Raw genomic sequence first — 23,012 nt, 5'->3', positions numbered from 1 at the left:
GAGTTACCCCCCCCCCCCTCTTCCCCATAGGTATAGGCAGAGTAACCCCCCCCCTCTTCCCCATAGGAATAGGCAGAGTTACCCCCCCTCTCTTCCCCATAGGTATAGGCAGAGTTACACCCCCCCCACACACGTGCTGCGTGGGGACGGAGGTCCAGTCTCTTCTGTGTAAGCTGCAGATGCGGCTCAGACAGAGGGGATGTATATCGCACATACCGGAAAAGGCAGCGCTGTCTGCTGTGGATCTGGGACGAGTGTCCCGGATCCTCAGTAGCAGCGGCGGACCCTTAACCCGGCCGTCCCTCAGACGATGTCCAATCGGACCGGCCGGTCAGTCCGCCCCTGGATAGAGCCTCAAGTTTGAGGCTTGATTAGGGTGTGCCCAGGCACATCCGGCACACCCCGTACGCACACCTATGCACACTGTAGGAATACCTAGACATTACATGTACAGAAGATTTTAGTCCTATTTTAAATCCATTGGCATTATTATGGAGTTAATTCCCATCTTCACATTTATAACAGCTTCAATTCTGTCTGTCAGAATTTTTGCCCATTATTCTAGAAGATATTTTGTAAGGTCAGACATGAGGGGGTCTGGCTTGCCCTTTGTGTTCTAGTTTATTCCAAAGGTGTTCAAAATAGGTTTAAGTCAGGAGTCTGTGTGGTACAGTCAATTTCTTCCACACCAAACTTGCCCAACCATACCTTTATGGACATTGCTTAGTGCACTAAGGCACAGAAAATGGTCTTTCCCAAACTGTTCCCACAAAGATGGAAGCATTTGTCAAAATGTCTTGGTATACTGAAACATTAAGAGTTACCATCACTTGATTAAATTGACCTGTGAATAACAACCCTATAGTATACTACCTCCTCCACCAAACTTTACAGTTGGCAAAATGCAATCAGATGAGTAATGTTCTCCTGGCATTTGCCAAATCCAGACTCGACTGCCAGATAGAGAAGCATGATTTGCCCTCCACAGAACACATTTCCAATGCTCTAGAGTCCACTCGTGACAGATGGGAAACCGAAAACAGTCAAGATGACTTCTTACACTAGACTTTTATGCAGAGAAATATATAGATCTGTCGGCTTGCCGGGGAGTGGAACACAATACTGCCCGCTTCCCCCGGCTAATTAATTACCATTGCATCAGGTCTCAGGAGTGAGACCCAACAGGATCAGCACCTTTTAACATGTTTGATCTACATGTCAAAAGTTGTTTTTAATATTCTGCCATCATTACTACCATGGTGCTTTTTGCAGTGGCTTTTAGAATTTTCTATAATTCTCAGTGGTGCCCAACTAATATGCTTTCATCAAAGTTACAGATCACAAATGTGCTGTATAAATTAGAGTCATGCGATTAGGCTGTTGGGTTTGTACTAGCGCCAGTAATACAATGCCACAGGAATTTACAATACATCTATGATGGCTATGATGAGATTATGGATAACAATATTTGTTTTTCATTACATAAGTAAACTGTCTTTTTTTCTTCACTAGTGTACAGATTTGCTTCTGAATACAGGATATGAAGTTATTCTTCAGAGATTACTGGATGGGAGGAAGTTCTGTAAGGATGTGGAGGACCTTCTAAAACAAAGGTAAGAATTAGTCAAACAGTCAAATGGCTTCACAAATCAGCTACATAAAGCTTATTTTTGATGTTGTTGTCCCTTAGCAAGAGAGTCACTGTTAGGCTGCATTCACACTAAATTTTGTCCATACGGGGACCTTATCCGGCCCCGATCTTATTCATTTGATGATGAGCCGACGGGCGTCAGATAGTGACTCCGGTTGGCTCATTTTTGCCCCATATCTGTTTTTTTGGGACGGACTGTAAACCACAGCATACCACGGTTTTCAGTCCGGCCAGAAAAACCTCACTATCTGACTCTAGTCGGCTCATTAAAATGAATGAGATCAGGGCTTGGTCCGACTGGGATACGGGAGCACCATGTTTTCCCATCCCCCAGCTGGAGCCCCTGTATGGACAAAATGTAGTGTGAATGCAGCCTTACAATGGTGGGCACATTATTGTTGCAACCAGTGCTGCTGCACAGGTGCCAAGTAGGTAAGGCCCTGTAGATCAGGATGCCCTTAATAGCAGCTTTTTGTTGTCTCTTAAATTGCAGGTAAATACCAGAGCTAATTCATTTTATTGCTTACAATAATGTAATGGATTATAAAAAAAAAAAAATATGGTGCCTACAAGGAGGATAGGTGGAGTAGTACAGGTCAGCAAAGGGTAGTAGTCACAGATGACTAACATGAAAAAGTTAGGAACTGTGGGTGGGGAGAGCAGCACTACCATAGGGCAAAACAACCTACTAAAATATTTGGATATCAATACGACATTTAGCTTAACAGTTCTTAAGTTAGTGGGAATGTCCCCTACACCTCCTTATAGGGAAGCTGTTGCTTATGTATTGCCCTTTACTCCTGTGCTTTGTTACATGGTTATGGTGTGTGCAGGTGTTTTTAGTGCCTTTGGTTGGAGTATTACAAACACTGCAGGAAAGGGTTATAACAGAAGAATTGTGAGAGAATAAAAAGCATTTAGTTATCACTTTAGGATATGTGCTTTGGCAGGCAGCAGCTTCACAGGGGTTTTCACTTAGCGGTCATTATTTTGCAGTACTTACTGCTTTTATCAAGTATCGGCATCGGTGTTTAATTTTGTGACACAAAGAATATAAAACAGAGCATACATTGTATATTGTTGTTAGGCAAAAAAATTTTCCTCCTGACCCCACCATAAACATGTACTCTTGGCTAGGCAGAGCATAGATCTTTTTTCAGTCAAAAAGAAGGAAGTAAGATACTGTCAGAAACTTCTAACTGTTCCTTCTCTACTGCATAAAACGAAGGATTGAACATATTATCCATTATGCATAATTCTTTGCCTGACATCTACTGTCAGGGGAAAGTCCGTAGACTTGAAGGAGTTTTTAACTAGATTTTTGGGGAGGGGTACACGATCATTTGGGATTTGTTAAACAGTAGTACCTAATGAAACTATATAGTTGTTAAAATAAAGTGTAGATTGGCAATCGTTTACAAAGTCTATTACAAAACTCGATCCCAAGACAGGGAGGACCGCACGCATGATCGCTAGATTGTTGGTACTGCCCTTTGCTGCAGTCAGCTGCACATCGCCTATTTCGCCAGAAGAACAAGCATTTTGCATGTTCCTTGGTTGATCTCTGGCCTTATTACACAGGGCAATAAGTTGTGTGAGTTGCACTACACCTTTTAGATGCTATCTGATGACTACAACCAAATGGACTTACAAAGCAAGGACTAAACATGTCTTGAGTACTCAACTTTTGACGTAACTCTATAAAACTGACTTTGCTTGCAGGTAGGTCTGCCATAAATGTGAGATGTGATGTAATAGCTTTTGACAGGTTGACAAATGCTGACAATTCAAGATCACTGCTGACAGAAAATGGGGTACACAGAAGGCAAAGGATGACAAACAAGAATGAAAAGACTTCAATGAATGGATTTATACCTTCATTAAAAATAAATAATATAAAGTTAGGAAAGTGAATAGTGGAATACAAACACAAATATTGAAAGGGGTATATATACTCTATGACATTTAGACTAGCATGAACGGCTAGCACTCCATTGAGGTGCATAAGGTTGTGAAGCATATACCTTTCCCTGATCAGCATGCTTTTAGTTAAAGGGGTATTCCCCTGGAAAACATTTTTTTAATCAACTGGTGCCAGAAAGTTAAACAGATTTGTAAATTACTTCTATTAAAAAAATCTTAATCCTTCCAGTACTTATCAGCTGCTGTATGCTCCACAGGAAGTTCTTTTCTTTTTCAATTTCCTTTCTGTCTGACCACACTGCCCTTTGCTGACACCTCTGTCCGTTTTAGGAACTGTCCAGAGCAGGAGAGGTTTACTATGGGGATTTGCTCCTACTCTGGACAGTTCCTAAAATGAACAGCGGTATCAGCAGAGAGCACTGTGGTCAGACAGAAAATAAATTAAAAAAGAAAAGAACTTCCTCTGTAACATACAGCAGCTGATAAGTACTGGAAGGATTAAGATATTTAAAGAGAAGTAATTTACAAATATGTTTAACTTTCTGGCACCAGTTGATTAAAAAATGTTTTCCAGTGGAGTACCCCTTTAAAAGAGTATTGTGCTCCTGAAATGTGGTGCTATCAAAAGCATATATAAGATAAGACTATGAAGAATTAACATCAGTAAGAAGATTTTGTGGCCACTTCCAGCTTTTAACCACAGAACTAAAGTGTCCGGAACGGCAGGCTGATTCACACAAATCTACCTAGGAAAAGCTGATGTCAGCTGCCCATGGGCAGCGGGCTTAAAACCACATTATACAGTAAGTACTGCTGGTGTGAAAGCTGCATGCCTGCCCAAATCCAGCTGTATATGTTTGTCTGGCAACAAACTAAGTATAAAGAAGCTGAATACATTGATCTAGTACAAGAAATCCTAATGTGGGGTCATGTATAGGATAAGGAAGCTATTTGCTCATAGTTACCAATCAGATCTCTGAAGATTATATAGGTTATATAAGAGTAGTGCCCCTGCACTCACCACATCTTCCTTTACTCCTTAAGTACTTTAATATATACATAATTTCAACCAAAATGAAAGATTTCTTTTTCTTTTAATTAAAACAATCACCATCTGTTCTTTCCAGGGCGATTGCAGAAGAAAAATATGGAAAAGAATTAGTTCAAATAGCAAAAAAGGCCTCGGGACTAACAGAAATCAAGTAAGAATTGATGTTTCAACAACATACCATTTATAAAGTAGGCAATAGGGTTTTATGACTGAAAAAGAGAACTAGGACAACACTGGGACTTGAGATATAAGGTTTAGATGTGTTACGCCGAGCGCTCCGGGTCCCCGCTCCTCCCCGGAGCGCTCGCTACACTTCCCTCACTGCAGCGCCCCGGTCGGTTCCACGGACCCGGGGCGCTGCGTTACTACCTCCGGCCGGGATGCGATTCGCGATGCGGGTAGCGCCCGCTCGCGATGCGCACCCCGGCTCCCGTACCTTACCCGCTCCCCGTCAGTTCTGTCCCGGCGCGCGCGGCCCCGCTCCCTAGGGCGCGCGCGCGCCGGGTCTTTGCGATTTAAAGGGCCACTGCACCGCTGATTGGTGCAGTGGTTCCAATTAGTGTTTACACCTGTGCACTTCCCTATATCACCTCACTTCCCCTTCACTCCCTCGCCGGATCTTGTTGCCCTAGTGCCAGTGAAAGCGTTCCTTGTGTGTTCCTTGCCTGTGATTCCAGACCTTCTGCCGTTGCCCCTGACTACGATCCTTGCTGCCTGCCCCGACCTTCTGCTACGTCCGACCTTGCTTCTGTCTACTCCCTTGTACCGCGCCTATCTTCAGCAGCCAGAGAGGTTGAGCCGTTGCTAGGGGATACGACCTGGTCACTACCGCCGCAGCAAGACCATCCCGCTTTGCGGCGGGCTCTGGTGAAAACCAGTAGTGACTTAGAACCGATCCTCTAGCACGGTCCACGCCAATCCCTCTCTGGCACAGAGGATCCACTACCTGCCAGCCGGCATCGTGACAGTAGATCCGGCCATGGATCCCGCTGAAGTTCCTCTGCCAGTTGTCGCTGACCTCACCACGGTGGTCGCCCAGCAGTCACAACAGATTGCGCAACAAGGCCAACAGCTGTCTCAACTGACTGTTATGCTACAACAGTTACTACCACAGCTCCAGCAATCATCTCCTCCGCCAGCTCCTGTACCTCCTCCGCAGCGAGTGGCCGCTTCTGGAATACGACTATCCTTGCCGGATAAATTTGATGGGGACTCTAAGTTTTGCCGTGGCTTTCTTTCCCAATGTTCATTACACTTGGAGATGATGTCGGACCAGTTCCCCACTGAAAGGTCTAAGGTGGCTTTCGTAGTCAGCCTGCTGTCTGGAAAAGCCCTGGCTTGGGCCACACCGCTCTGGGACCGCAATGACCCCGTCACTGCCTCTGTACACTCCTTCTTCTCGGAAATTCGAAGTGTCTTTGAGGAACCTGCCCGAGCCTCTTCTGCTGAGACTGCCCTGTTGAACCTGGTCCAGGGTAATTCTTCCGTTGGCGAGTATGCCGTACAGTTCCGTACCCTTGCTTCAGAATTATCCTGGAATAATGAGGCACTCTGCGCGACCTTTAAAAAAGGCCTATCCAGCAACATTAAAGATGTTCTGGCCGCACGAGAAATCCCTGCTAACCTACATGAACTCATCCATCTTGCCACTCGCATTGACATGCGTTTTTCCGAACGGCGTCAGGAGCTCCGCCAGGATATGGACTCTGTTCGCACGAGGCGTTTCTTCTCCCCGGCTCCTCTCTCCTCTGGTCCCCTGCAATCTGTTCCTGTGCCTCCCGCCGTGGAGGCTATGCAGGTCGACCGGTCTCGCCTGACACCCCAAGAGAGGACACGACGCCGCATGGAGAATCTCTGCCTGTACTGTGCTAGTACCGAACACTTCCTGAAGGATTGTCCTATCCGTCCTCCCCGCCTGGAAAGACGTCCGCTGACTCCGCACAAAGGTGAGACAGTCCTTGATGTCTACTCTGCTTCTCCACGTCTTACTGTGCCTGTGCGGATGTCTGTCTCTGCCTTCTCCTTCTCTGCTGTGGCCTTCTTGGACTCTGGATCTGCAGGAAATTTCATCTTAGCCTCCCTCGTCAACAGGTTCAACATCCCGGTGACCAGTCTCGCCAGACCCCTCTACATCAATTGTGTAAACAATGAAAGATTGGACTGTACTATACGTTTCCGCACGGAGCCCCTTCTAATGTGCATCGGATCTCATCACGAGAGGATTGAACTGTTGGTTCTCCCCAATTGCACTTCTGAAATCCTTCTTGGACTTCCCTGGCTTCAACTCCATTCCCCAATCCTGGATTGGTCCACTGGGGAGATCAAGAGTTGGGGGCCCTCTTGTTCCAAGGACTGCTTAAAACCGGTTCCCAGTAAACCTTGCCGTGTCCCTGTGCTTCCTCATGTAACCGGTCTCCCTAAGGCCTATATGGACTTTGCGGACGTTTTTTGCAAAAAACAAGCTGAGACTCTACCTCCTCACAGGCCTTATGATTGTCCCATTGACCTCCTCCCGGGCACTACTCCACCCCGGGGCAGAATCTATCCTCTGTCCGTCCCAGAGACTCTTGCCATGTCTGAATACGTCCAAGAAAATTTAAAAAAGGGCTTTATCCGTAAATCCTCCTCTCCTGCCGGAGCCGGATTTTTCTTTGTGTCCAAAAAAGATGGCTCTCTACGTCCTTGCATTGACTACCGCGGTCTTAATAAAATCACGGTTAAGAACCGCTACCCCCTACCCCTCATCTCTGAACTCTTTGATCGTCTCCAAGGTGCCCATATTTTTACCAAACTGGACTTAAGAGGTGCTTATAATCTCATCCGCATCAGAGAGGGGGATGAATGGAAAACGGCATTTAACACCAGAGATGGACACTTTGAGTATCTGGTCATGCCCTTTGGTCTATGCAACGCCCCTGCCGTCTTCCAAGACTTTGTTAATGAAATTTTTCGTGATCTACTATACTCCTGTGTTGTTGTATATCTGGACGATATCCTGATTTTTTCTGCCAATCTTGAAGAACACCGCCAGCATGTCCGTATGGTTCTTCAGAGACTTCGTGATAATCAACTCTATGCCAAAATAGAGAAATGTCTGTTTGAATGCCAATCTCTTCCTTTTCTAGGATACTTGGTCTCTGGCCAGGGACTACAAATGGACCCAGATAAACTCTCTGCCGTCTTAGATTGGCCACGCCCCTCCGGACTCCGTGCCATCCAACGTTTTTTGGGGTTCGCCAATTATTACAGGCAATTTATTCCACATTTTTCTACCATTGTGGCTCCTATTGTGGCTTTAACAAAAAAAAATGCCGATCCCAAGTCTTGGCCTCCTCAAGCGGAAGACGCCTTTAAACGACTCAAGTCTGCCTTTTCTTCGGCTCCCGTGCTCTCCAGACCTGACCCATCTAAACCCTTCCTATTGGAGGTTGATGCCTCCTCAGTGGGAGCTGGAGCTGTCCTTCTACAAAAAAACTCTTCCGGGCATGCTGTTACTTGTGGTTTTTTTTCCAGGACCTTCTCTCCGGCGGAGAGGAACTACTCCATCGGGGATCGAGAGCTTCTAGCCATTAAATTAGCACTTGAGGAATGGAGGCATCTGCTGGAGGGATCAAGATTTCCAGTTATTATTTACACCGATCACAAGAACCTCTCCTACCTCCAGTCTGCCCAACGGCTGAATCCTCGTCAGGCCAGGTGGTCTCTGTTCTTTGCCCGATTTAATTTTGAAATTCACTTTCGGCCTGCTGATAAAAACATTAGGGCCGATGCTCTCTCTCGTTCCTCAGATGCCTCTGAAATTGAACTCTCTCCTCAACACATCATTCCTCCTGACTGCCTGATTTCCACTTCTCCAGCCTCCATCAGGCAAACTCCTCCAGGAAAGACCTTTGTTTCTCCACGCCAACGCCTTGGGATCCTCAAATGGGGTCACTCCTCCCATCTCGCAGGTCATGCGGGCATCAAGAAATCTGTGCAACTCATCTCTCGCTTCTATTGGTGGCCGACTCTAGAGACTGATGTGGTGGACTTTGTGCGAGCCTGCACTATCTGTGCCCGGGATAAGACTCCTCGCCAGAAGCCCGCTGGTTTTCTTCATCCTCTACCTGTCCCCGAACAACCTTGGTCTCTGATTGGTATGGATTTTATTACTGACTTACCCCCATCCCATGGCAACACTGTTATTTGGGTGGTCGTTGATCGATTCTCCAAAATGGCACATTTCATCCCTCTTCCTGGTCTTCCTTCAGCGCCTCAGTTGGCTAAACAATTTTTTGTACACATTTTTCGTCTTCACGGGTTGCCTACACAGATCGTCTCGGATAGAGGCGTCCAATTTGTGTCTAAATTCTGGAGGGCTCTCTGTAAACAACTCAAGATTAAATTAAATTTTTCTTCTGCATACCATCCTCAATCCAATGGACAAGTAGAGAGAATTAACCAGATCTTGGGTGACTATTTACGACATTTTGTTTCCTCCCGCCAGGATGACTGGGCAGATCTTCTACCTTGGGCCGAATTCTCGTATAATTTCAGAATCTCTGAATCTTCCTCCAAATCTCCGTTTTTCGTGGTGTACGGCCGTCACCCTCTTCCCCCCCTCCCTACCCCCTTGCCCTCTGGTCTGCCCGCTGTGGATGAAATTTCTCGTGATCTTTCCACCATATGGAAAGAGACCCAAAATTCTCTCTTACAGGCTTCTTCTCGCATGAAGAGATTCGCAGATAAGAAAAGAAGAGCTCCTCCCATTTTTTCCCCTGGAGACAAGGTATGGCTCTCCGCTAAATATGTCCGTTTCCGTGTCCCGAGCTATAAGTTGGGACCACGCTATCTTGGTCCTTTTAAAGTTTTGTGTCAAATTAATCCTGTCTCTTACAAACTTCTTCTTCCTCCTTCTCTTCGTATCCCTAATGCCTTTCACGTCTCTCTTCTTAAACCTCTCATCCTCAACCGTTTTTCTCCTAAATCTGTTCCTCCCACTCCTGTTTCCGGCTCCTCGGACATCTTCTCTGTCAAAGAGATTTTGGCCTCTAAAAAGGTCAGGGGAAGAACTTTTTTTTTAGTGGATTGGGAGGGTTGTGGTCCAGAAGAGAGGTCCTGGGAACCTGAGGACAATATCCTGGACAAAAGTCTGATCCTCAGGTTCTCAGGCCCCAAGAAGAGGGGGAGACCCAAGGGGGGGGGTACTGTTACGCCGAGCGCTCCGGGTCCCCGCTCCTCCCCGGAGCGCTCGCTACACTTCCCTCACTGCAGCGCCCCGGTCGGTTCCACGGACCCGGGGCGCTGCGTTACTACCTCCGGCCGGGATGCGATTCGCGATGCGGGTAGCGCCCGCTCGCGATGCGCACCCCGGCTCCCGTACCTTACCCGCTCCCCGTCAGTTCTGTCCCGGCGCGCGCGGCCCCGCTCCCTAGGGCGCGCGCGCGCCGGGTCTTTGCGATTTAAAGGGCCACTGCACCGCTGATTGGTGCAGTGGTTCCAATTAGTGTTTACACCTGTGCACTTCCCTATATCACCTCACTTCCCCTTCACTCCCTCGCCGGATCTTGTTGCCCTAGTGCCAGTGAAAGCGTTCCTTGTGTGTTCCTTGCCTGTGATTCCAGACCTTCTGCCGTTGCCCCTGACTACGATCCTTGCTGCCTGCCCCGACCTTCTGCTACGTCCGACCTTGCTTCTGTCTACTCCCTTGTACCGCGCCTATCTTCAGCAGCCAGAGAGGTTGAGCCGTTGCTAGGGGATACGACCTGGTCACTACCGCCGCAGCAAGACCATCCCGCTTTGCGGCGGGCTCTGGTGAAAACCAGTAGTGACTTAGAACCGATCCTCTAGCACGGTCCACGCCAATCCCTCTCTGGCACAGAGGATCCACTACCTGCCAGCCGGCATCGTGACAAGATGTTCCCTAGTTAAACTGAAACCTAAAAAAAATAATTCCAGTTCAAGGGATGTTTAAAATGGGAGCTATCCTCCTGTAACTGATATATTCTGCTAATAATTCTTCAATATATTTAAAATGGTATAAGCCATTGGTTTCACAAGATGTTGGATTAAAGCCCACATGATTCTTATGATGCCATTTCTGGGCACAGCTGTTTGGCTCTTACACTGCCGCCTGTCTATGTACAGGGTGTTTTTCCATGTAACTGGAGCTGCTATAGCCAGCCCCATCCATAATATAGCACGCTAAGCAACACATTTACAACAATAAAGTAAACATAATGTGGTGTCCAGTGAGGGTAATGTGTAATTAACTGTTTTGTGACGCCAGGGCATGGTTGACCTATACACTACCCGAGGTAGACCAGCTTCTCCTGTGCCAGGCATGGGGCAAATAATCACTCTAGCGCAAGGTTATGGATAACTAGTTTGTTTTACTAAGAATGAAAAAAGGTACAACACGTTACAGCTCAGATTACCATGAAGGAGATGCAGGGTGAACTTTGGGAACAGTTGATAGAGAATCAAAGGAAAATCGTCACTCACCGGTACTTCAAATTTTCTTGCTTTATTGCATGTACAAAATACTCACAAACAATAGGAAGGGAGACAAACTGTGGGGGGAATCTGGGCGACAAAGCTCCGTTTCGTACAAAGAATGTACTTCCTCCTTCCTTCCTTCCTTTGGGAACCTTATCAGCTTGCTGGAACTGTTGATTCTGCTGTAAATGACTGACTTGACTTGTATGCAGCCCACACTAAACTTTAGAACTTGACTTGAATTAATCCCCAGACTTAGTGCTTACCCTAAGACTTTGACTTTCACCTGGGCACTTGGGTTAACTGGTAGTAGATGTGTGGTTTCTGGATTAGGCATCAGGCATCATTCAGAATCACCTCACAGACAGACTTCACACTTCACCAAACTGTACCTCAGAACTGACTGAACTGAACTCTGACCTCACTATATATGGGAGGAATTTAGATAGGAATTTGGCTGGATAAGTCACCTAGTTCACCTCTGCATACTTCCCGAACAACAAGGTTCATAGCAACAGGATTCTTAAAGTAACAAGTGCATAGAAAATGCTCATACATTATAGAGAGTTCTGAGGAGAGTGCACCCAGGATGGACATTGAAGCAGCATCTTCCACACAGGATGGGCAGGAGTACAGAAGAACACGTGATTCTGTACTGGGTCACCACAAACTCCCCCTCTAAAGAAAAGCCATCCTCGGCGTAACGTCCTAGAGGGCAAATAATGTAGAGATGGCCTAATGGGCCTTGGTTAGAACAAACAAAATAGTTCCTGTGGCATTAGTGAAAATGTCCTACACAGGGCTATATAAATTTTCCAGGGGCATTGGTTGGAATGTCCTTCTCAGGATGATAAACAGTGGTAAGAGTTCACGTGGCATTTATATGAATGTCCTTACATACTCCAGTTGGATGTAACAACAAGTCAAGAAGAAAGTAACGGTTTGTTGTAAAGGGTCACTTGTACCTTGCTACCAACACTTAACCAATATAGTACTGATACTGACATTAATATGTACATGAAACCATGGACACACTATTTTTCTTTTGTATGGCATGACATATTTTGCATCGGGCCGCCGGAGGCTTTCTACCCAGATGCCTGTGCTACAGGGCCAATCGGCTTTTGCTACTTCTCCCCAAAACATGGAATTTTTTACAGTATATTGAGGTACTGACAACAATGACTTCCACTTAAGGTGCTATTTTAACTTACCAGGTGCTCTCTCTGGCCACAAGAGAACCCTGTGCACAGTGGACAGGAAATATAATTAGTATTGACAATACACATTTAATTAATTATGGACTGGAGTGTAAATCTACTGACTATGAGATAACAGTCCTGACTTGAGACATTTTTAGTACTGTACATTAGCTCACTATCTGTGCACAATATGCATTATATAAATTTCTGACTATTATACATTTTACTTATATTTCTTTTCTGACTGTACATGAAGTTATTTAGCATATATAACTTTCTTAAGGCTATACAATCCTATTGTAGTACTGTATACATTCATTTTATTACTGACTGGAAATATGTACATTTGTTTTATGTGCAAATTTTAGCTACAAGGTACCGCTATTCTTGGTCAGGATATCTTCTGCACGACCAATCCTGCTGCAAGAAAGAGATAAGACACAGGATAGGTAAACCTAAACATTTTGTACAATTATAGCCCATTAGTACCTCTTCCAAATAAAGTGTATTTCATTAGGCCCATATTAACAGTTCTACATCATTATCTTTTGCCCTGTGATTTAATGGGCCCTCTGAACCGACGTCCAATAAGCAGTCATCCAACGTCCAAACTCCGTGACTGGGTCACTTAGAGGTTGGGATCATTTTGGGCAGGCCGTGATCCTGTCTGGGAAATGCGGGGAGTGCAAAATATTGAACCCATACAAGGCCTTATGGGCCAGTTTAAAGTAAGTCTTGCGCCAACGTTCATTAATTATACAGTTTTGAACGGTAAGCCAGCCCTGGAGGATACATTGTGTGATGTTCTCGTCCGGTACCCATGTCCGCCTTGCATCGAAAAGAGAGTCCGAATTCACAGATAGGAAACGGTCCCTCATAGCCCGATACAGGTCGGAAATGGATGCCCTACGAGGCGTTGAGCCCAGAATATTATCAAGTGCGTGACTAGGGGCTTCCTTGCTGAGATCCTGTAGTCTCCTGTGGCAAAAGGAGAGGACCTGATTGACTGCTAACGTGTGGGAAGAGGGGAGATTAAAGCGCTCCATGATCGAACTGACAGAGTGCCATTGCCTAGTGGTTTCGTCCATAAGATCTCCTGCTACCCTAAGACCTCTGTCTCTCCAAAACGAGTGTCCGGGGAAACTAGTGTCCCTAGGGAGTTCCGGGTGATCGGTTAGGGGCATGTGTTTAGATAGGAGAAAGGGCAATTTAAACAACTTCCTAATTTCCTTCCATGTAATTATTGTGTCACGTAGCAGTGTAGAGCATTTGACATGTGGAGGTAAAAGGGAATAAGTAGTGTGTAACAATGCCCTTAGGTTTCACGGTGTCGCCAGTGCCTTCTCCAGGGGAATATTAGCATAATAAGAGGATCCATGAACCCAATCTAAAACATAACGGAAGAGACAGACTAAATTGTACCCTCTAATATTTGGGAAATTTAGACTTCCTGTCAATTTTAATTAATTAATTTGCGTAAGGCGATTCTAGGTCGTTTACCTGCCCAAATTAAGGAGGTAAAAGCCGAATTCAGAGATCGAACATCATTGTGTTTTAACAAGAGCGGCAATGTTTGTAAAGGATAAAACAAGCGGAAAAAGCTCACCATTTTTATGAGATGACACCGACCCATGAATGTTAACGGGAGATTATGCCACTTATGAAGTTCCTGACAGATTTTTGAAAATAAAGGGGGATAATTTAAAGTGTATGATGAATCTGAGGTTCTGCCTATGTGTATGCCCAAATAAGTGATATTAGAGGTCGCAATCCTGAGACCCAAGTGACGTATGTTGGGAAGCCACCTCGGGGGGAACCTACCTATTGGCAGCAGTTCAGTTTTATCCACATAAATTTTGTAACCTGAGAAGGTCCCGAATAAATGTAAGTCTGCCAGTAAGGTTGGCAATACCATTGAAGGATTGCTGAGAAAGATTAGCACATCATCCGCAAACATTGCCAGTTTGACCTTATGCTGACCCCACTGGTATGCCACAAAACGCTGGGGAGTGTAGAATATGTTGGGCCAAAGGCTCCAATGCTAGATCGAAAAAGAGTGGGGAAAGGGGACAAGCTTGTCTGGTCCCTTTAAAAAGAGTGAAGGGAGAAGACAAGATCCCCGATGTGTGTATTCTGGCCCTAGGTGAAGAGTACAAACCCGACAAATAAGTCCGGAATGCCCCCGTGATACCAAATCTGTTCAGCACCAGTTCAAGCCACACCCATTGAACATTGTCAAAAGCCTTTTTGGCATTTAGAGACAAAAGAGCTGGTTGAGCCATGGGAGTGGAGTGCTGCTGCACCGCATCGCGTACAGCGAGGACCTTGCGGATATTACAGGTGGCAGAGCGGTGGCGAACGAAGCCAACCTGGTGAGTTCCCACAAGTCCCGGCAGAAAGTTCGTAAGGCGGTTAGCTAAGATTTTAGAGAACAATTTAATGTCCTGATCAATAAGCGAGATCGGTCTATAGGAATTTGGATTTAAAGGGTCTTTGCCAGGCTTCGGCAAAACTTTGATATAAGCCATTTTTGCCGTGTCCGGGAGCCCATTAAAAACCCATTAGGAACCTATTAAAAACTTCTGTTAAACATGGGACCAATTGATCTGTTAGAGACTTATAGAACTCACCAGAGTAGAACTCACCAGAGTACCCATCCGGACCTGGGGCCTTACCATTGTGTAGCTCTTTTATCGTGGAGCGAACCTCTTCTTCAGTTACGTCAGCGTTCAGTTCCGATCGCTGAGCGTCATCAAGGGATGGGAGGGACAGTCGGTAAAAAAAATCTGACCCAGCTGAAAAATCCGTGGGTGAGTTAGCATATAACTATTCGTAAAATTTAGCAAATATTTTATTAATGCGATGAGGATCCGTTTGCACCGCTCCTGAGCTGTCCCTGAGTGCTGAGATCATGGGGGCAGCGAACGACCCTTGGCCAATCGAGCCAACATCCATCCTGCTTTATTACTATGCCTGAAAAGGTCAGTGGAAAAATATGAGCGGTGCAAACGTTCGCTCCTGTCCATCCACAATTCAAACGTGGCTCTTGCTGCAGACCATGCTAATCTATTTGATTCCATGGGGGTGTCTAGATAAGTGGCATATTTTGTACACAAATCCACACTAGCTTGTTGGAAATTGGAGTGTGTTTTGCGTTTCAGGGACGTTACATGGGCCATGATATTACCCCGCATAACTGCCTTAGCTGTATTCCAGTAGAGTTACGGGTCCGTTTTATGTGATAGATTGTCTGCCTCGAATTCCAGCCACCACGCCCGCAACAGGTCAAGGAATGCTTCTTCCTTTGCCAAGAAGGACGGGAAACGCCAGATATAATCAGTGCCCATAGGGCAGGATGGCTGGAGTTCAAGGAGAACCGGGGCATGATCCGATGTTACCAGATCCATAATGTCTAACCTATGCACTCTACGTGTTAGAGAGGGGCTAAAAAGAAAATAATCTATGCACGACCAAGCCTAGTGGACACTGGAGTAAAAAGTAAAGGCACGAGAATCTTGGTTCCTCGTGCGCCAGACGTCCTGCAGGCCCGTCTCCTCTAGGAATACCGGGAGGACCTTATCATGTGCTCTGACTAAGGGCACTGTAACGGTCGAGTTTTTCCTGTCTACCAGCGGGTCATGTACTGTATTAAGATCGCCACCCATAATTATGTGGTTCACCCTCACCCCCTGGAGAGATCTGGACAGGGATTGAAAGAATTCAGTATTAGTGTCATTAGGGGCGTAGACATTGTGAATGCTAAAGTGTTCCCCTAAAAGGTCTAGGGTGAGGTGGGAGACCCTTCCCGTATCATCTGCTACATGTGAGAGTAAAGTATGAGAAAACGATTTATGAATTAGGGTGAGGACCCCTGCTTTACCCTCCAGAGCTGGCGAACCATAAACTCGACCCACCCATTGCTGTTGCATTCGAGAGAAATCTCCCAACGGCAAGTGGGTTTCTTGCAGAAGCGCTATATCAGGCTTAAGGCGTTTGAGGTGACGTAAAACCATACGTCGCCTATGAGGGCTTCTAAGCCCCTTTACATTCCAAGTTATCACTGTGATCATAATGGAAGTATGTGTTTCAGGTATACAAGCAGAAAAAAGAGAGTGTAAATGAGTGTACTAAGGGACAGGTGGGAAATGTGGAGTTACATGGGGAGTGTAGTGCAATAGGGCTGACATGTCCTGTGGAATTGTGTGTCTAGACTTGGTGGGGGAGCATTATGGATAAGGGAGGATGCAAGCCGATGGCCCACTGGAACAAATATACGTGCTAATACGGTAAGGCAATGCAGTACATTAAACAATGAAAAAGAAAACTGAAAACAAACAGAACAGAAGTATGTCCCCTCGGGTTGCAATAGGAGGCTAGCCTCCCCCGAGACACGGGAATGGGACCCCCTTTTTTCGCACATCTGAGGTACACTAGGTCAAGGCCCCCCTCCCCGCCCCCGGCTAATGTGGGAACCCATAGTAGACGGAGGGAACAAATGAGAAAGTATATAATAACATTGGCTTCAACCCCACTATAAGTTTAAAGGAACAATACCCCTATAGTAAAGGAAATGTCCCCGTCACCAATTAGTGCAACAAACATAGATGATACGACCGTAATGTCTCTGGGGGGAGAGTCAGTCCTGTGAAGGAGACCTGTCATAGCTGCTCCTTTGTCTTGGCGAGCGTTGTCGATCTTGAGTACCGGTCGGAGAGCGTCGGTCCAGGAGTGGCGATCGGGAATGCACCGTCGTGTTGCCTCTGCGTCGGGATGTATGCTGTGATGAAGAGTCCAGAGATTCCAGAGCAGTCGCAGCTGCAGCCAGGGTAGAATACGTGGAAATAGTCCCGTCAGCTTCATATACTTTCAGCGTAGCTGGATATTAAAGTTGGAACTTGCGATTGGCTTGGTATAGGGACGTGTAGACTGAGCTAAATGCACGTCGGTGCTTCACCACCTCCACTGAGTAATCTTCAAACAGCAGGAGTTTCATGACGTGGATAACAAGAGGTTGAGATCGCCGCCTGTAGGCCCTCAGTAAGTCCACTTTGTCAATAAAGTCCAGAAGTTTGAATATAATCTGGTGTGGTCTCTCCGCCAAAGCCTGGGAAGACCCGCGTTGCCCGTCAGGAGCCGGGCCAATGCGATGAGCCCGTTCCACCCGTACTGGATGGGATAAGCCGAGGAACCGTGGCAAATCCCGTTCACAGAAGGATTGTAGCTGCTGAGAGGAGATATCTTCTTTCACCCCAACCATCCGTAAATTATTGCGGCGAGAGCGATTTTCAAGATCCTCAAATTTCTCATTCATTTTAATCAGATCCACCTCCGCACTGCGCATTCTTGTTTCCAAAACCGCATCCACCTCCTCCCTAGCTTTGACCCTATGTTCCACTTCATCCAGTCTCGTTGCATGAGATGTCACCTCTAGCTGTATTTGCTGGAGAGAAGTGCGAACTATTTCTTCAAGTACTTTTTGCATATTGCCCACTTCTGCTTCCATATAATCCAGGGAGGCAGCTGACAGAGAACATAGTTGTTGTTGTGAGAAAGGTGATTCAGGCTGTGGTGCTGCAGGCTGGGATGTCTGTGGAGGAGGTGGGAGTTAGGGATGAAATGCTGCAGCCTGTGATATCTGATGAAACAGACCCCTTATTCTCTGGGGTTGTAGGTGCTGGAGTGGCCCTGCTGGAGCCCCCTGAATCTGTAACATGCCCACATTCCTTATTCTGTCGGCTACCAGGTTGGGTGGGGGCCTCCGGCAGTTCATCCAAGTCCTCCTGGAGCGGTGTCGGGGAGACTGAGCAGAGAGGAACGGGCGCCATCTTGTGAGCTGTGGAGGGCTGTGCTGGCCGGGACTGTGAGGAGGAGAGCGGCGGTTGCACGGTCCTCTGCAGGTACCGCTCCATTCACCGGCTCCTTACCCGAGTTCTGCGGGTGAAGCGGACTCCGGTGGGACCCTCCGTGCAGGGAAAAATCGCAGGTAATTGCCGGTAGCAGGGAGGAGGTTCGCCTCGGAGCTGCTCACATGTGCGCGCCGAAACCGGAAGTCGAACTCTTCTTCTTTAACTTGACCTTTCACTTTTGGGGACAACAGGCCATACGGACCCGAACTCCTCTGAAGGAAAGCACACGAAAGGGAGCTGTGTTGGATGCTTGGGTCGGATCACAGCTGCAGCTCATTCCCCTCTTGCACTCTGGACCGTAGTGTACTCTACTATCTACGCCTGTTTGACTAACACTGTACCTCTGTGGTAGCAGTCCATAAGCATGCCAAACCCCCTGACTCGGTCAAACTTTACCCCTGCCATTCTAGGGGTAGGGGTGGCTCTCCTGGCCTCAGATGCTACAACATTCTAAGGTACAAATTTTCCAAGTGTTTGGTGTCCCTCTGCTGTGCTTGGCGCATCTCATGAGGCAGTTCTTTGGGACAATACTCCTGCCTCCTCTTCTCTCTCATTTCCTCAACTATAGCAGCCATTCTTGTTCAGCTCTCACCAACAGGGCTGCTGGAATTGGGGGGATGCTCCTTCCCGGGCAGGGGCAGGAGGTGCTGGTGCATGTACCGAATTATCTTTGACTCATCGCCGAATACCCAACGGGATAGTCGGGGTTACTGAGGCCGTGGCGTGGGCTGCGGGACCTGGGGGGCCTGGGCTGGACAGGGTAGAGGGAGTAGAAAAACTGGCTTCTGCCGGGGTACTCACATCAGACTCCTTCGTGTGGATTTCCTCCCAGGATCCCCAGGTCTGGTAATGCGGTGAAAGCCCTCATGCGATGATCCTCTCGATGATGTTGGCATTCCGCCATCTGGTGTCGCTGGCCAGTGGTCGGCGTTCTCTGGTAGGGTGACTTGCAGGCCTCTGTCCTTCAAGGAGAGCTTCTGTAGCCGATCCGCCAGCTCCTGAAAGACGTGGGCAGCTGGCGCTGCAATTTCACGGGTGCTGGGTGCCATCCTGGGGCTCACAGGACTCATGGATACTCGTGCCTCTGCCATGCTGCTCCACTCACTAACTTCCTGTGGTCTGAAGAGGTCCTGCAGCACTCCGCTCATTATTATGGTCTTCGGCAAGATGGCTGCTGGCCGGAAACATGTGAGCAGTGCACCCTCTTCAGCTGCCCCCTGGGCAACAGGGGGCTGTCCCTTTAGGTTCCACCTCAGGTTTGGCACGAAGTCCTGGCTTCCACGGCTTGGGGCGGGAGGCAAGCTTTTGCAGGCATTCTTCACAGGCTTTTCTCCGACCCCATTAACCCTTGCAGGTACCGGACATTTTTTAAGAAGCAACATGGCTTCTGTTCGCACTTTGCACATGACAGACACAGACTTTGTTCTTTCACAGTGGCAGACAATAAACTTTTCTCCTCCCCCTCTAATTCACAAGCGTTTTCACAGACAAAGTCCTGTACAATACTGGCACAATTGGCTGTCTGGGCATGCTGGAAGTTGAAGTTTTGCAACATCTAGAGGGCCACAGTTTGAGACCATTGGCCTAAGACATGGTCAGACTGTCCTACCAGAGGATCCTTAAAGGATCTAGGCTCTAACACATTAAAGGAGTACTCCAGGACATGAAAACTTATCCTTTATCCTAAGGATAGGGGATAAGTTCTAGATCGCTGGGGGTCCCCCCCCCCCCCCCCCGTGATCTCCCATACAGGGCCCCTGGCTCTTTGCAGAAATAGCGTGTGTCAACCACCGTATGACGCGGTTGCCAGCACACCCCCTCAATACATCTCTATGGCAGAGCCAGAGACTGACGAATGCAGCGCCCTGGCTCACCCTTAGAGATGTATTGAGGAGCCGTGTCAGCCACCATCATCATGCGGTGGTCAGACACGCCCCCTTGCCACTGACTGCCGGGGCTCCGTGTGGGAGATCCCAGGGGGCCCCAGTGGCCGTACCCCTGCGATCTGAAACTTATCCCCTATCCTTAGGATAGGGTATAAGTTTTCATATCCCGGAATACTTTTTTAATGGACCCCAAATGTCGAGCGAAGACAACTTTATTTGGAGCCAACTAAAGCCATTCACTGGACTAGGGTGTTTTTCTCATGAATTAACAAATATCCTAATCAATCTCACTAAGAATTTGCCCAACCATTTCATAGAATCACTTCCTCTGGTGGCCCCAAAGAATCTCAGTCCAACAACTATACATTTACAAATGTACTGTAAATGAATATGTGACAGATGATTAAAGCTACCTGCAGACTAATGTCCATATGTGACCCACAATGTGTGTGCTATTTTTAATGGATTGTATGTATGTTTATTCCAGCAAACTACGTGAATCCTTTGATACTTTAAAACAACGTAAGTGAACTTTTTTCTTAAATTATTATCTGCTTTTAATTCTTATTAGTTCAGATTTATGTTGTCTGAATGGTGTAGCATTATGCCATACTTTAATGAAAACCAATGTAATCTTGACATATTATAAGTTAATGTTATATTTCAGGATTAATACAAAAGGGATCACAATGGACCTCATACAGTGACGTGCAAAAGTATTCACCCCCTTGACTTTTTTAATATTTTGGTGCCTCACAACCTCACTCAAGTGTTGCTTTAGAAGTGTGTTTCGGGTAATTTTCCTGCTGGAACGTGAACCTCTGTCCTAGCCTCAAATCATGCACAGAGTGGTACAGGTTTTATCAAGAGCTAGCTCATTCTCTTAGTCTCTCCCTGCTTAACTGAGTTGTAGTAAGGTCAAGTCCTAGGTGTGTGTCTGGAGTCCAGAGGAGACCTAAAGTCAGTCAAGCAGCCACGGATTCTCAAGTCCATTGCCACACAGGTCAAGTCAAAGCCTGGAAAGCTACAGAGGGGTGAGGTCATAGTCCAGTCAGTCCAAGTCAGGGTGGCCTGCATCCAAATTGTCCAAGACCACTATACGTCCCAACCAGCCCTAAGGTCTCTGAAGTCACAAGCACCTCCATGGGCCTAGCCAAGCTATATAAACTGTTACACCTATCTGACTCAGTAAAGCTGCCATTGTTCCATAACTTGTCATGGAGTCATTATTTGCCCCTTTCCCCGTGCCTAGCCCATTATACAGCGGTATTCCTTCGGGTGGTGTAGAGGATAAACCACTCTCTGGCGTCATGAACACAAGGGGTTAATGCCATCTGCCCCTAGGGTAATTCCGTCTGCCCTCATCACACCCTCTCCACAACTTATTTTGGGAGTCTCCCACATGCCTTTTCGCAAAGTAATGACTTTCTTCTGGTCACACTGCCATAAAGCCCAACTCTATGGAGCATACGGCCTATTGTCGTTCCTATGTACAGATACTCCAGTCTCTGCTGTGGAACTCTGCAGCTCCTTCAGGGTTACCTTAGGTCTCTGTGCTGCCTCTCTCAATAATGCCCTACTTGCCCGGTCTGTGAGTTTTGGTGGGCAGCCGTCTCTTGGCAGGTTTGCTCCTGTGCCATGTTCTTTCCATTTGGTTATGATAGATTTGATGGTGCTCTTGGAGATCATCAAAGATTTAGATATTTTTTTATAACCTAACCCTGACTTGTGCTTCTCAACAACATTGTCCCTTACATGTTTGTAGAGTTCCTTGGTCTTCATGGCAGTTTTTGGTTACTGATGCCTCTTGCTTAGGTGTTGCAGCCTCTGGGGCCTTTCAAAAAAGGTGTGTATATGTAATGACAGATCATGTGGCACTTAGATTGCAGCTTTTTATGGGCTTCCTAACAAAGGGGGTGAATAGATACGCACATGTCAATTTTCTTTTTTCTATTTCTAACAATAGTTTTATTTATATATTTTTTTCATTTCACTTCACTAACTTAGACTATTGTGTTCTGACCCATCACATAAAATTCAGATTAACAAAACATTGAACTTAAGGCTATAATGTACCAAAGTATGGAAAAAAGTCAAGGGGGGTGAATACTTTTGCAAGGCACTGGATGAGACTCTCAGAGACTGCAAATTGCATATCATATCAGGTTTGCTTTTGGTGAAGTTACTGAAATATATTCTTGATTTTGTCTTAGAAATAGAAAGCATTGGAAATTCCCATATCCAACTTGCAACAACATTAAGAGAAGAGATTCATAGTTTGGAAGAGTTCAGAGAGAGGCAAAAGCAGCTAAGGAAAAAGGTAATTGTCAATAGAAAACTAGAAATGCTGCTATAATTGTCCCAGAAAATATTGACTTATTTGTGCACTGTCCAGCTTCATGAGTAGTTTATTGTGCAAATAAATCCAATACAGTACAGTACAAAGAAATCACAGTCACGCCTTCAAACTGTTATCACTGCCTGTTGTTAGGGGAATTCTGTCTTCAGCAGCATAGAGATCAATATTAAACATAAGAAATGGGGGGGGGGGGGGGGTGCTAATTAACTAGTGAAGTGAGCCTTGGCTGTGTGAATGCAATCTAACTCTGTCAGCCTTCTCCAGAGGGTCCATGCTGAGCTCCAGAGAGTCCACGTTGAGCCTTAAAGTTAATTTAAGGCTTCCTCCAAATCTTTGACCACCCATAAAGTCCTAGGCAGCTTTCTTTTGTGTTCATAGTATGTGCATAGTGCTGCTTCATTAAAAGGTTACTCTGGTAGAAAACAATGTTCAGTCCTTAATCTTTCCAATACTTATCAGCTGCTGTATGCTCTACAGTTCTTTTCTTTTTTAATTTATTTTCTGTCTGACCACAGTGCTGTTTTGGGGGCTCAATAACAGCAGTGAGTGCACTAACA

At 46.5% G+C, this 23,012-nt stretch overlaps 1 protein-coding gene across 4 annotated transcripts in view; it reads left to right on the top strand.

Moving 5' to 3' along the window:
* The window catches only part of PSTPIP1 (proline-serine-threonine phosphatase interacting protein 1), a 162,147-nt gene that overhangs the window by 54,772 nt on the left and 84,363 nt on the right, over positions 1-23,012 (top strand). For 2 of the 4 annotated variants that reach the window (XM_056572941.1, XM_056572939.1), the window contains exons 3-7: positions 1,513-1,613; positions 4,702-4,776; positions 12,673-12,753; positions 20,584-20,618; positions 22,310-22,416. In XM_056572941.1, the coding sequence (XP_056428916.1) occupies positions 1,513-1,613; positions 4,702-4,776; positions 12,673-12,753; positions 20,584-20,618; positions 22,310-22,416 (399 nt within the window). The remainder of the gene's footprint in view (positions 1-1,512; positions 1,614-4,701; positions 4,777-12,672; positions 12,754-20,583; positions 20,619-22,309; positions 22,417-23,012) is intronic. The other 2 variants (XM_056572942.1, XM_056572940.1) reach the window with 1 other exon arrangement.

Source organism: Hyla sarda, chromosome 4 (assembly GCF_029499605.1).
Source record: "Hyla sarda isolate aHylSar1 chromosome 4, aHylSar1.hap1, whole genome shotgun sequence".
Taxonomy (NCBI): domain Eukaryota; kingdom Metazoa; phylum Chordata; class Amphibia; order Anura; family Hylidae; genus Hyla; species Hyla sarda.
Note: the sequence above shows the minus strand (reverse complement) of the source record. Positions and strands in the feature narration are given on the sequence as shown.